This window comes from Hyalella azteca, unplaced genomic scaffold (assembly GCF_000764305.2).
Source record: "Hyalella azteca isolate HAZT.00-mixed unplaced genomic scaffold, Hazt_2.0.2 contig10672, whole genome shotgun sequence".
Taxonomy (NCBI): Eukaryota; Metazoa; Arthropoda; class Malacostraca; order Amphipoda; family Hyalellidae; genus Hyalella; species Hyalella azteca.
This window is the reverse complement of record NW_025940701.1, coordinates 689,333-704,985: the sequence shown is the minus strand read 5'-3', so window position 1 is coordinate 704,985 and position 15,653 is coordinate 689,333. Positions and strand designations below refer to the sequence as shown.

The window sequence follows — 15,653 nt, the reverse complement described above, 5'->3', positions numbered from 1 at the left end:
CGCAGCTGCCACTTATCAGTCAAGCAGCCTGTCAAGATCACATTGTAACTGTACTATATCTGCATTCTTATGCTGTCATTTTTGCGCGATACTTTCGTAAATATTTTTTTAATATTTCTCATAGAGAGACTTTAAGTCTCCGAATGTTATTTTCTATTGTACTTGGTGGATAAAATGTACTTTCAATAAACCGGCCGCGAATCCGGCCGTAAAATGGTCGGAGACGTGCAGGTGTGTGGAGGGTAGAACACGATACTCAGTGCTCCAATCTTGCTGTTCACGAACTCGCCCGGCCACATCGTTGATTTTTGCCAGAACAGCATTATTGACGGTCTTTCAGAACATATTTCCGGCGATAAAATTTCTGACAAAAAATACGTTCCATGCAGAAAAACAATTTCTAAAGAGATGTCGATTGATGGAAAAGTTCAAGTTTAAAGATAGCAAAACTATCGTTCACTGCATGGAAACAATCAAATGAAAGCAAGTTTCTTTCACTTCATTACAATACAATATATAGAACATGTAGAAAGAATCGCTTTCGGAATCTTTGAAATTTCTATTTTTTATTAATCATCACTCACAATGTATAAAATTTGCAGATAAACTGCAAGATTTGCATGGGATACCACATTTTCACATGGAATGCAACACTGGCAAAGAATGCACTCGCTATTTTCAATACTTAATTGTCATACTTTATGCCACACACAATTTCAAACTAACCTCTACAGGGTCCACCATATTGATGGCAACGCATGTTTTTTGTCGTTTCTCAATGAAACAAACAGGTGCATTGTTTTTTTATTGGATGAGCTAGTAGCCAAGAATTACCTAAACAATTCTCAGACATATTTATTCAGTATGACCACCCTTATTTTTAATGACGGCCTCCAATCTACGCGGGAAAGCTTCACAGGAGACACGCAGCACTTCTTGAGGGATCAAGTCCCTTTCTCATGTCAATTTAGACTTCAAACTATCCAAAGAATCATGAGGTGTTCTGCAGACCCAATTCTCTAAGAAAGCAGACACAGAAAAGTCGAGAGAATTCAAATCAGGGCTTCTTGCGGGCCATTCATTTTTGCTAATGAATGCTGGAATGTGACCCTGAATCTAGTTTTGGGTCACATTTGAGCCATGTGATGGGGCAGAGCCTTGCTGAAAACTCCATGGTGAGCCGTTGAAGTGTTTACGGGCCCAAGGTAACAACACAGCTTCCAAAATGTCCGAAATGTATCGCTTCAGTTTCACTCCTGAGGGGACAAAAACGAGTAGGGACCTCCCAGTGGCGGTTACCGCGGCCCAAACCATCACGGACATGGGATTTTGACGTCGTGTTGCTGTTCTGGTTGCCACAGATCCATCCTGACTCCAAACTCTTCATTTTGACGGTAAACGCTTTGTTCAATGTCAATTTTTTTCTCGTCACTGAACACCAAGTTGGGCAGCGTGCCATCCTCAATGAGATCCAGAATGTGCTGGCATCTTTCGAGCCTCATTCGTTCATGACGGTCTGTTAGTTCATGCCTTGTTTGCATCTTGTAAGGGGAGGTTTTGAGGTCATCTTTGAGGACTCGATGCATTGATGTCTGACTGACTCCTGCTTCTGCAGCCAATGCTGCAGCTGAGCGAAGAGGGTTTCTCTTCAACTTTTCCCTCGTGTTTTTGACCAATTGTTGTGTTCGGACACTTCGTTTCCTTCCTTGGCCAGATCGATTGTATGTTTCACCAGTTTCCTTGAATTTTTTTCACGCGGTTTCACGACGAATTTGAAGCTTGTTTGCAATGACTGAATTACTCTTGACCTTTTCATGAAGGGTTGCAGTTGCATTTCTATCAACTGCCATAAATTATTAGTAAATTTAGACACCTTAGACTTCTGCAATATAAAATAGATGAATAAATAGATGAAATTAGGCTTTATTATGAAAGAAAAGCCTCCTAGAAACCAATCTATTTTTATATAGCAAACATCCGTTGCCATAAATATGGCGGACCCTGTACACACTTACTGCTTTCACCGAGGAGAATTTCAAGGATCCAAGTTGACAATGTCAATGGGTAAAAGTATGTTCCACAAGACCTGGCTCATGATGGATACTACCATTACTACGTAATAGAAACAAATAGTTCCACAATTCATTTCTCGGAGATGTCACGTTAAATTTCAATGCCAAACGCATAAATAAACAACATTGATATACAATTTTTAATAGAATGATGGTGAGACACAAGCAAAAATGGCAGCTTCAGAGTACACCCTGACAAGCAGAGTAGCCGTGATCTCCTCTCAATCAAAGAACAGATTTCCACGACGTGCCAATGACCGATGACAAAAATTTAAATCGTAGCTGTGATCACCGTTTCCTATATTTGTTAGCGCAATCAGAGGGTAAATTAACTGTTATTACAATACACCAACACGGGGAAATTTTACTGAAAAATTGCAATCGACTGAACAATGCAGTCCTAACAAAATAAGAAGTTGATTGCAGAAATCAAGAATTTAATGATAGATAATTTTCATCTGAGAGGGATGAAAAAACGGCATTGAAGCACAGACGCTTCAATGCCTGCGTCTCGCCCTGCTGCCGTCTCTGCTGCGATGCCTGCGTCTCGCCCTGCTGCCGTCTCTGCTGCGATGCCTGCGGTCTCGGTGAGTCTCGATGTCAGAGACTCGCTTAGAAGCAGACTCCTGTCGTCGAGACTGGTCTCGTACGCTGCCTCGTCGGTTCACGCTCACTTATCGTTGAGAACGGAGCGGCGAAGCGGTGAATAACGAATCGTTGAGAACGGCGCGGCGAATCGCTGAATAACGAACCCGAAGCGGTGAATAACGAAGGGAACGACCCCGAAGCGGTGAATAACGAAGGGTTCGTTGAGAAGGGTCGCGTCGTCGCCTGGCATTGCTGCCCTGACGATCTGGCAGCGCTGGGGCCGAGGCTGCAAGAAAATATGGTGGTAAATTTTAGTTTATTTTAATCAGTTTATTTCACGAGAAACAAAGACAAGACTTCCAATTATTACAATCATCCAAGCTTCGTCGCAATTGGTATATACTCAAATTCAAAACTTTTTGTCTAAACAATATTCTGAGGTTGTTCCCGAACATGACAATATGAATGATGTTTATTGTTTGTTTCCTTACTTCGGTCACGCTTCAGAGACTATGGCGAAGAAGTTGAAAGTATTGTTTTCTAAATACCTCAGAAATTTAAATCTTCATAGGTTACTTTACTTCTGAATAATTTTAAAATCAGTTCTTTCTTCAGGTACAGAGATACACTCCCTGTTCATATGCGATCGTCCCTAGTATATTAATATATTTATAAAGGAAGGAGTTTCAGAACAGGAAACCTGCTTGCGCATCCCCCTCATTCAGCAGTGCGCGTTCATGCCGAGTAGTCCAGCGTCCCGGTGTCCGATAGTGATTTAAGAGTTTTAGCCTCCAAACCGGTTCTTTTTACCTGCGAATTTTGGAGTTCCTGTATATTTTTAAACGGTTTAAATGCAACCTACAGTTCATATACCCTCGAAATTGCAAATAGATAGATTTGTCTGCTCATGTTTACTTCATTCTTATTTGTTTTCATTTGACAATTTATGTTTTAATATCTTCAATGTGAATTTTAGTTTGCTAATTGTTGGTACTTTTGTCTTAGAGATTTTTGAACTGACGGTGGAGCTGGACTCCGAAACATTTTCTCGCGTAAGAAATGATTAATTTTCTGACTGTCTTCTTTGCTTTTAAAGTCTTTGATTTGCTCAAAGAACCTTTAGATACGAAAAAATGTATAATGTTTAGGAAGAAAGCATCAATTATTAGTCGTTGAAAGAATTATACAAATTTCACGTTGATATTTGAGCTATTTATACTGGAAAATTTGAAAATAAATGAAGTCACAACACGAGGGTTTGTGAGAATTCTCTGTCTATAAGAGACCGCTTCACGCGCACAATGCTGATACGCGTTAGCTTCTATTATTACTTTCGGTTGATTAACGCACACCAATGTTAGTAATTAATTATCTAAATAGGTTGTCCAGCTACCATTTATGATGCGACAGTAAACTATCTCCACAGAACAGATGAATAGAAATGTAAACGGTAAGTTTCAGTATCTTTCAGCAGAAGTTGAGCAAGTCACAATTATACATCACAAAGCGCGTTTTTCATGTTTAAAGTAATCAAACAGAACAGAATTTACCTGATGCACCACTTGACGAATCATCGTCAGAAGAACTGCTGTCACCGCTGCTACTAATACTGCTCTCATTGTTATAACTGCTTCTTTCACTGCTGCTGCTCGAGCTGTCTTCACCATCCACCTTTTGGATGACGGGTGCGACGATGGCGGTTGGTTTCGGCTGAAAGCAATAAGTCACCAATAATCGACCATTCTAATACTCGCAAGTTTTCAGTAAGAAATTAGACGCTATACTTTTCATGCATTTCTCAATTGTTCACAAACCATTACTACTCATGGGAGTCAGACCCACCGCCACAGTACTCTAGAATTTATGCATTCAAGTTATTGACACAAATGACGGAGGATTTACTGCATCTAAAATGCATGATCAGGCTCAGCGCATAACTTGTGATGTTCAGTCTTACCTGCTTGCGTAGGAGCTCCTGAAGGCCGTTGGTGAGGCCACCGAGGCCAATGGAGGTGAAGAAGTTGATTGCGAAGCGCGTGTTATGGGGATTGTTGCGCGGCAGGATGCCCTCGAACGCGCAGCTCATCGTCGGGTCACGGAGTCGGTCGTTCAATTTGCTCAGACCGAGAAATTCAACCATTTCCTGTACGAAATATTTCATGTATTATTACGAGAAAGAGAAAAAGGAAGAGCTAAATGCTTAGAAAACACATAGAAAGCATATGACTACGTTGTACTCATGATTCATTTCTTAGTTAAGCGACAGCAAGCGTGAAAACAATTGTTCAAAGTATTGGGCCAGATATGCAGCCAAACCTAACAAAAATAAACTTAGAAAAGTTCAAGAATCTATTTCGAATACATGATGAATTTACTACACGCATCTGATACAGACAATTCGTATTCGATTGGGCGGCTAAGAACCGAGAGACGTACTTGAAAGAGGATTTTGAGGAAGACACTGGACGAGATGGTGGTGTTGTCTTTGTTGAGCAGAACTACGCTGAAAACTTCCCATGAGATGGCGTCCGTCACAAAGAGATGGGCGAACAACCGCACAACATTGCGCATCTTGTCGGTGTCAAGTCTGTGGCAAGTCTTGTAGGCGGTCTTGAATATCTCCTGAAAACAGTCCCGATACACGCGGTTGATGCCACAGAAACGCTGGGCGATGAGAGCAAAAAACTTCATAAACGTGCGCTCTTGAGCACAGCAATCCAGAATCATGTTACCAAGCTCCATCTCCCATCCAAGTTTGATATTACCTTTGAGAATTTTGTGCGTAGCTTCGTCGACTGTCAGAGATGACCGTAGAGTGAGGTAGATAGTGCGTCTGAAGGCCAGCATATTGCTCTCGGTTTGGTCCAAAATATCTTGACCAACATTTTCTTTGTCTTCACTTTCTTCTTCATCGTTGCTATCCGCCCCAGAAGACTCACTGCCATTTTCACCGTCTTCCCCGGCGCTGGACTCACCCAAAATACTAGCTCGCATTTCCATGTATCTCCCTACGTTAACCTTAAATTCGGGGTCGTGCTTGAATACATTGAGAATGTTTTCGCTATCTAACTTACCAACCAACTCGGCTACGTGTGTGATCTGATCATACTTTTCCACCAAATCAAGCTCTACTAGAACGGCAGGATTGTCCTTAAAACCATTCTTTCCTTCAATCAAGATAGCTTCAAACATATACTTGACTCTCTCTTCAAGTTTTCCTTTCTTGATAATGTTTTTCAAACTATTAAATATCTGAACCATGGTTCGCGGACATAATTTCTGAAGCTTCTGTCCGCACTCTCTAAGAAAAGCCGCGGCTAGCTCAGCGCAGCTGTTCCGGGATTTATCGCCGACTTCTGAGTCATCAGTCAAGTCCTCAACTTTTCCACGCAGAAAATAAAATATTTCAAGAGCAATGAGTTCATGCGCCACCTGCTGGTTCACTAAATGGGCGATGAAACGGCTGGAAGAGAGGCAGATGCTCTTGTCATTGCGTCTGATGCCCCGACGGAACTGAATGATCAGCCTGTTGAGCAGCAGCAAGCCTATTTGTGGGAACTTGCTGTTGAGGACTGCGACGAGGGCAGCGTAGACATGCGTGAAAGTTAAAGAAATCGATTGAGCTTGCATGAGAGACCGACACAAAATACCACGTCCACGCACCATGTTTTCCATGTGCAACTGACGCACGATGACTCCAATGTTAGAAACGTTTACTTTATTGACAAGACCATTGATGGACTTTTTTAGAGCTTCCCATGCCAGCCTTTGGAATGCGGACGATGAGCATGGTGCGCCCTTCATCAAGCTCAACTTGGCTGGAGGAATATAGGCACCGCATGTTTGGGTCTGCAAGGGGTCAGCTACTGGTTTTTTTATGACTGGAGCAGCTATCTTGTCATTCTTGGCGGACTCGTCAGGTCTGGATCGCTTGGGCGCTGGCCTCCTATAATTTCTCGTGTTGCGTTCAGTGCTGCGATCTGAACATGTCTTGTCCTTCTTGAATTGCTTGCGAGCTGGCCTCCTATCATCTCTTATATCACAGTCAGCACTGCGATCTGAACATGTCTTGTCCTTCTTGAATCGCTTGCGAGCTGGCCCCCTGTCATTTCTTGTGTTGCGGTCAGCGCTGCGATCTGATCATAAATGACCAAGGCAAATTACTTTAAAAAAGAGCATAACCCTTTTTTATAACATGTGAAAGCACATAAATAAAAGAGTTATTACTGATCAAAATGACAACCGACTGAAAAATTGTCAATGCATTATAAGAATGCAACATGAACAGAATTAATGACGAGCATTGTATGGAATGAATAATAAACATACATCATTACATTTCGAAGTCTGGTTTCAATATCATAGTAACTGAAGTACTACTCCTGTACATATCTCTTTAAAAATTTGAAAGTAGATCTTTGAGAGCTTACCGTCATCATAGTGAATGCGAAACATTTTCTGATGATCCTTCTCAGCAATGCTAATCACCTCAGCCGAAACTGTAGAAGAGAAGTTAAAATATGCTCAAGTTTTCACCCTGGACTGAAGCATGATCAATAAATCAAGATCTTAAGATCTAAATACCTACTTGATTTATCCTTAGAAAAGAGGTACAGGATGATCAAAATAGTTGATATTATAGTTTTTCATTACTCTTGCATTTACTTAGTGAAATGAACTTAGGACCTGAGGCCAGTTTACTAGGAAAATATAAATTAGTCCCATTCACTATAAATAAAGACCTATCAGGAGATTAAGGATCATTATAAAACTAATAAAATTTTCTAACTAATCTATCTTAATTAAGGTACGGTACTTGGCCTCAAGCAATTAGAGATAGAAATCCTGCACAGATTCTCAAAAATTGCTACCAAAGTTTCTGAGTTATAAATAAGGTAGGTACACAGTTCGAAGATTTCAATTACATAAAACTGATAAATTTGAGCTCCAAAGTTATTTTTGTTCAGTCAGAAATTGCTTAGCTTGGGGATATTTTGTTGAAAAATATGATAACTTTATTTCTGCACCAAGCCATGCAAAGTCATTTTTTTGAGGATTAATAAACATTTTTATGTTGCAGTCACCATGCCACATATTTTCTCATTATCATGTTACTGAACTGCAAAATTTTAAAAAATTTTATGGTATAGCATATTAGTGAGCTGGAATTTTTCCAACCCAACAAAATTTCATGACTTTGGAGCCATGAAATTTCATACCAATCGGAATTACAAATCTGATTTTTGGAGCTCTGTTATCTAAGCATCTATGGAAAAAGAGAACTTTTCTAATATTGAACAAAGTGAGGTTACTATTCATTAAAAAATCTGTTCTCTGCCTTTCACTTGTTCACAGAACTAAGGTTAAATGATGAATGACAAGATATGACTTTACAACAAGAGGTATGAAAGCTATTCTCAAAAATCTTATGCAGAAATGCAAACAGATTTATTTCAACAGTTTGCTATTGCCATTCATTAACTTTCACTGAAACACACGAGCTCTACTAATGTTTACAAAAGCTTTGTCAATAGATTAACATCTGTAAAACGGTACCTGCTGTTAGTTTTGATTGGTACAGAGCCTAATTGGAAAATTAGACAGAAGCCACCCATGATTTCTGAATTGAATATAAATATCAGTAAATTGGGTCAATTTTGCCCATTCATATGGCTTTTCTCCAACTGGAAGAAACAGGATATTAGATGTTTTAATATGGGTGTTACTCCATTACATGCTTCTTAAGTGGAGTGTCTGGGCAAAATTTTATCTTAGCGATTTACAGACGGATCAGTTTGAAACTTGGTACACATGTGTAAAACCAAAAGAGAAATTTTTTGTGATGTAAATTTTGTGAATAAATTAAAGAAAACGTGAAATTCTTAGAAAACGGACTAAAAAGGTGATACGTTAGAATTCTATCTCCTCCTAGGGTTTTCAAGCTACAACATCAAACCACATATCATTCAATGCGTAAAGACCAGATCTATAAAATGTCGCATACATTTTTTGAAATTTTCATCTTTGTGGGTGTGGAAGCATTTGTGTAAAATTTTCTAAATTTTTCTATTTTACCCCCACCAACCCCCCTTTTTTTGCATTATAAAATCCAAACTATAATGAAATTAGAAAAGTGTATGCAACGTTTTGTAGATCTTTTTATTTGCAAATTGAATGATATATGTCTCATTGTTGTAGCTTCAAAACTCTAGGAGGAGATCAGTTTGCAGTGACAAAAAGTTAACTTTTCTGTAGGGTCCAACAAAGTCGCTCATGCCTCGAAAAAAACATTCAAGGGTGCAGGTTGCAAGATAGACAATATTGGACCTCAATTTCTGTAGAGGATGGTGCGAACGACGGAATGAGAACCATCCCATATGACTGCAGGCAGATAGGTAACTGAAGCACAGCGTGTTCAGACTAGCTATGTAAGTGTGCTACCAATAATTTCGGCCATTCTTAAATGTTAAAGAACTCCACCACCCCTTACCCTTTCATGATCTGTCATGAACGCATAAATCAACATACAGAGATGGTATTGGTACCATTAGATGCGTCAGAATGTAAGTTTTAAGATGAGTATAAAAACCAAAAGTCAAAATTTTCAATTTTGACCCAGATGCTCCCCTTAAGTAAAAGTAATGCCACTATTTTTGCAGAATGCATAAAATATCAATTTTAATATATATGAACTCAAACTATATGCTCTCTTGGTTTTATTTTATATTACCCTGCAAATTTGAATGAATCATGAGAGGATAAATAAAATGCCTAATAATATTGTACACCTAATTTATCTTTATATCTTAGACTTATGTCCAATCTGTTATGTAAAAGTGATGTCATCCAGGTTTCAGAAATTAAGGGCAGTTGTCCAGCTAGTGTGATACATGTGCCCAGTGCAGAGAATGTGGTGGCTTGTGAGCACAGATGTAAACATAAGTCAAAAGACAATAGTAGACTGAAGATTTATTGTATTACATGACTAATCCAACAACTTTTCATCACTTTTATATTGTATCAATAATCCATTTGACTATGAAAATAACTTTTCAAGAATTTCATAGTAATGACGTAATGACCATTGCTTCCAGAGTTATCAACTGATGACTGGAAAACCTACCAACTAACAACTAGCATATCAAAATTCAACCTGGGTGAATTGAATCTGGCCAATTTCACTCATTCCTATGGGCTATGGCCTTTTCCAAAGTTCTTCAGCAAAAATGAGAAAAATCACTTATTTTCCCAAGCAAATTTTTAAAATCATCCAAGAAGCAAGGGAAGGAAACACATAATAGTAGGAAAATTCCAACACCTATTCCCAATATTAATTCTAATCATTACATATTCCCAATTTTAATTCTAATAATTCCCAATTGTCTACCAAGCTGCAACCTTGACACTCAACAAGTGAGATAGTCCGTGGTGGCAAAATAAATTTTTTGCCTTCCTCACATTCAGACACATTCATAAAAATATATTTCTTTCTCAATATAATGGTTTTATACTTTGATATGAAACAATCTTGCAATGCTTTACATTAAATACAGTTTCTAAATTTGTTTTGTTTAAATTTCTCCTTTGATTTGATTGATTTTTGGTACAAAATGTTTGCAATGACTGACTCAACTTGCACCATTGCCCATCTATTTTTACCATGAGAAATTGTTGTTGTTGATTTGTTTCTTGATAATGTAAAGTCATCCCCCATCTCACTGTCAGTATCACTGGTATCACTCGTTCATACCAAACTATAATTGCTCGTTCATACCAAACTATTATCAATGAAAAGTTAAATAGTTATCATCAGAAAAGCCAATATTATTTTAAAGTCGTTTTTGCAGGAAAGAACTAAGTAAAGAACATCATCGGATAATGATGATAGCAGAATGGTTTTAGATGATCAACTTTATCATCACAAATAATTTATGTGATAGAAATGTTGAGACTATTTTTCAAACTAATTCCACTAAGAAGCAGATTTAATGACCAACAAGTTATGTTAATATTGTGTAATTTAGTACATTTTGGTAAATTTAGTACACACTGCTATTAATGAGGACTAAGGAGTCATACTTCCAAGTTCCATATCAAAGAGCAGTAATACACCAAGACTATAAAGCCAACTGAGCCATTATGATGGAAATAAGCAACATAAGGATAACTGTTTGTAGCAGAAAACTTCAACTATCATTTATGTTTCTTTGGAGTAAGGCAACCAAAATTTATGATAGCAGAACACTCTACTACTCTAGAATTTAAAACCAATATCATGAATTATCTGTTGGTATGAAGATAGGCATAGTGGCAAACCAGAGCTTTTTTGGAATCAGTTCATTTTTAATTTCCTCAATAAGGCCTAACTCAAGATTTAAACAAATTTCTTAAGTTAAGTAATTTCTTTTACTCTGTTCTTATGACTCGAATGCCTTATCTCATATATGTGCCAATGTATGTGTGTGTGTATGTATATATATGAATATGCTTGCAGAAATTACTAAGTATAAGATAGCAGAATAAGCTTATTTAAACATAAGTGGTTAATGATGAGAGAAACCATTGATTTAAATTTTCAGGATCGAACAATATTCTTCAGCAAGTGGACGTTGGTTGATAAAAATTCAGGTTCAAGGAAGTAATTTAATTTATTAATGACGTTTCGAATGTGACATCATTCATTTTCAAGTTATAGGAAGCATTGAATACTGAAATTTTGGCGGAAATAAGTACATGATACACGTAAATATGATACAACACAAAAATTTTCGTGTTGTATCATATTTACGTGTATAATGTACTTATTTCCACCAAAATTTCCGTATTCAATGCTTCCTATAACTTGAAAATGAATGATGTCACATTCGAAACGTTGTTAATAAATTAAATTACTTCCTTGAACCTGAATTTTTATCAACCAATGTCCACTAGCTGAAGAATATTGTTTGATCCTGAAAATTTAAATCAATTGTTTCTCTGGCCATTAACCACTCGTGTTTAAATATGAATATGCATGTATGATCGACTTTTGATCGTATATATAATTATTTTTAATTCAATGTGGAGCTTTTCCTCAAGCCATCAGGGTAACCACTTTTCTTCAATAAATAAATAAAAGTATGATAATGCTGGTATCCATGATACTTTACTGGTCTACTTATAGGACTCAAAAATGAACTTGAGGGAGAGTCTAAAAAACTCTCTGCTTTGTCACTATGAAGATAGGTATAATTAAAGGGAATTTCTCAGACAGCAAACTGATATTTCATCCATCAGAGAGCTCCATGCTCCACCTATGACTATCATCATCAATATTTAATAAAAGATAGCAAGTTTGAGTAGCATAATTACTTACATATTGCTACTTATTACCTATTAGTTACAGTTGATCAAATGTTGGGAAAAAATATCAAGGTTTCTTATTAAAATCAAAGATGCACCAGAAAAATCACACTGCCAAGACAAAAATCATGAAATATGCCTGCATGTTTATACTTTATATACAGGCTTAACATGTGTTGAATAGAAAAGATGTCAGAAAAGGCATGGCAGAGCAAACATAATCAATTTATTTAGTAAGACAAAAGTGATCAAATTACCATTTCTTATACAAGTCTTTGAAAAAATTAGAGTGTTGCATCAATTGTCTGAATAAGTGAATATACCAGTTATATCACGCAGCCAAACAAACACTAGTAAATAAAGGCAACTACACAGTACACACACAAGAGTCAAGGGTTAGAAGTTCAAGTATGAAGTTGCCAAGTTTTCTTTTATACCATAAGAAGGAACACAGCTAGTCTGTCAAAGTATAGTTGCTGCAGCAATTTGTGCATTGGCCATTGAACACTCAGCTGACCCTTGTTACTCCTTGCTTCCTGCTCAGAACTATTTGCAGATTTCATTTTCCAGATTGCAGCACTAACAGCAGAGAGTTCAGTTAGAATAAAATTAGTATTTTACACATCTTGCAGAATTAGTGGCAATTTTTTGCAGCCTAAGCATCCTGTGGGCTGTGGAGTGTGGACTGTGGAGCTAGTATGGAATATATCTACTTGGCGAGCCGCGACTGAATTTTTCGAGCAGTGGTTTTATCATTTTATGGATTTGCCAGCCGTGATTCCATTTCTACAAGCCGTGATTCTATTTCACCGAGCCGTGAATTCCATATCTCGGCCATGAAAAGTCATTTACGAGGTGCGAATGCAAATTTATTTACAAAGTTTATGCACGTGTTTTCTGCAAGATATTTTTGGCGGAAACGGTAAAGCAATGCGGATTGCGGAAGTTGAAAATTTTGTGAAATGACATGTTTGCGAAGTGCAAACCGCGATTTTTTAATCAAACAAAAATTTATGACATTCGAGCCGCGAGATTTCATACCTACTGAAATTATATGATATTAGAGCCGCGATATTTCAGACAAAAATAGGACTTTTCCAGACTAGCTGTGGAGTTTGTTAAAAGACATACTAGTTCTTTTGACTATCCCATTTTTTTCCAGTCAGGATTGAAAGTAGAATATTCAAACAAAACAAATTAGGAATTCAGACTCTCAGTGCTTAGCATAGGCATGTACATTGTACCACAACCACAGTCCACATATTGTACCATTAGGTGTTTAAAATGTAATAATGCCATTAATGGTGAAAATGCAATGATAACACTTTCAAAATTTAAATTCTAAAAACTCTTATAGCCCTATAATTTACTCAGAACTCATAATCTGATTTTGATACAGAAAAAATTAAGAGTTAGCCTAATCAATTTTAAAAATAAATAGAAATGCAAAAATTAATTATCAGTAATGATTAATGAACACAATGAAACATTATTTGAAATAGTTTCAAAATTTATAGGACCAGCACCTAAACGAGTAAGAGGTAATTGTGATTTTAATGCTCAACGTTTCTTGAAGTTATAAATATAGGGGCTAGGCCTATTGACCAATCATTGAATCAGAGCCGGTGGCCGGACTGCCGGTTCTTTTTTGGAGAGAGCCACAAAAAACTATAAAATGTACTTAAATTGAAGAAACGCTAACAGATGGAAATCATGGAATCCTACTTAAATTCTATCCAATTGTCCAACCCACTAATGATCAAACTTCTGTATCAAATACTCACTACGTAGTACGTACTTCCAGCAGATTGTTCACACACGTCCACCACACAACGCAGCTCAAACCGGAATGAAAGTTTACAACTTTACTTCTCCGGTCTCCACGACTTCTACAAAAGCAAAGGACCATGAGAACTTGTAAACAACAATCGAAAGTTCACAAGCTAAAAAACTCATAACATTCAATAAACTAGTATAAGATTCTCATGGCCATTATCAAGAGGTAGGATATTATCAGTGCACAAAAAGTGCATAGACATTATTGGTATTACAGATACACTCTCCAAAAATCACGGGTGGAAAATTGTACCTGTTGAATTTCTGTTTCCAGGTTTTGACTGTTTTCATAACTTGAATGAAGAGCAGTGCCGTAGAGGTGTAGCTTTGTTGGTTAGAACCTCTTCTGGGGTACAGCAAGTGAAGATATCTCCTGCAGAGAATCAATCAGCTAGAGAATCAGTGTGGTGCAAACTCTCTCGCAAAGGCAAAGATAGCCTCCTCATAAGAGTCTTGTATAGATCACCAAACAGTTCCTCCGAAAACGATAACATACATAACAGCCTTTTACCGAACATGACTTTCCGTAGGTATAATGACAAGAGATCAGGCTGGGCAGTGCATAAGCACTCGAAGCCTTTAAATCTAATTATAATAAATAATTTCCGTAGGTCACGCATGTGGCCACATATAAAGGCCACATCAGGCCTACACTTCAGAGCCGACATCACTATGTTATGTGGCAGGGTGGCCTCGAGATTGGCGCAGAGAGGCGCGGGTTCGATCCCAGCTCTGTGCGCCAGTTTCTGGTCAGAATCGGCAAGGAGGCCGGGCGGTGAAGCATGACAGAATAAGAGCAGTGAGTTGCGAGTTCCAGGCCGCAAAATGCTGTGAATGTTCTGCGATGTTAAGAATTGGCGACAGGCCTACGGCCTAATAAACGCTGAACCCGCTTTTATTATACGGCGACAGGCCACATCAGGCCTACACTTCAACGCCGTCATCGCTATGTTATGTTGATCGTTGGTGATTTTAACCATCCGGAGCTAGACAGAACAGATGGATCATTTCAAAGAGATGGGAATCACCCAGCATCCTTGTTCATAGAGTCTGTGAGAGACTCCTTCATAGTCCAGCACGTTACCAAGCCAAACCATTATAGAAGTAAACAGACTCCCAATATTCTAGACCTGGTGTTTGCTAGCGATGAATCAATGTGAGATGAGCTTCGTCACGAGGCTCCATTGGGCAAAAGCCATCACCAACCATTGTTTTTCAGTCTTAAGTGCTGTACAGAAAAGATGCCTCGGAAGCGTGAGCGTTTGTATTTTGCGTAAGGCGACTGTGAAAAACTCCGTAAAACAGTGTATGCAGTGAATATTTCGAACTGTATTAAAGACGTGAATGTGGCTGAGTCATGGTCATTTCTCAAGGGGACGGTTATGTCTGCAGTAAATGCGCGTGAATCTAAAATTAAGCTCGGTGGAGACAAAATAACTCAGTGGATGAATAGTATAGTTCTAGCTAAGCTAAAACCAAGAAAAAAGCCTACAAGCGATATTTACAGACTCGTAATTTACAGACTCGTAGCGATGCTGATTACTACCTATACGCCTGAGCTCGACATCAAGCAAAAGAAAGCAGTCGCACCGCAGTAAAAATCTTCGAGAAAATATCGCAAAGAAATGCAAAAATGTAAAAAAGACGAAAGCCTTATTTTGTACGCTAGCTCAAAGTGCAAGACAACGGTAGGTATTTCTGATTTGAAAATATATCGACGAACGATATCCTCTGATCAGGGCAAGGCTAACATTCTTTATCAGTTTTTTAGTAGCGTATTCACTGAAGAAGACTTGAACAGTATTTCAGCTATTG

At 38.1% G+C, this 15,653-nt stretch overlaps 1 protein-coding gene across 1 annotated transcript; it reads right to left on the bottom strand.

Annotated features, from left to right (window-relative positions):
- Nucleotides 1–2,198: 2,198 nt before the first annotated feature.
- On the bottom strand, nucleotides 2,199–13,837 carry LOC108671609 (pre-mRNA-splicing factor CWC22 homolog). The gene is made up of 6 exons (XM_018159186.2): nucleotides 13,801–13,837; nucleotides 7,091–7,159; nucleotides 5,097–6,796; nucleotides 4,618–4,803; nucleotides 4,211–4,370; nucleotides 2,199–2,946 (listed from the first exon to the last, which is right to left on the bottom strand). The coding sequence occupies exons 2-6, from the start codon at nucleotides 7,113–7,115 to the stop codon at nucleotides 2,747–2,749; spliced, it is 2,271 nt and encodes a 756-aa protein (XP_018014675.1). The 5' UTR covers nucleotides 7,116–7,159; nucleotides 13,801–13,837; the 3' UTR covers nucleotides 2,199–2,746.
- Nucleotides 13,838–15,653: the final 1,816 nt, after the last annotated feature.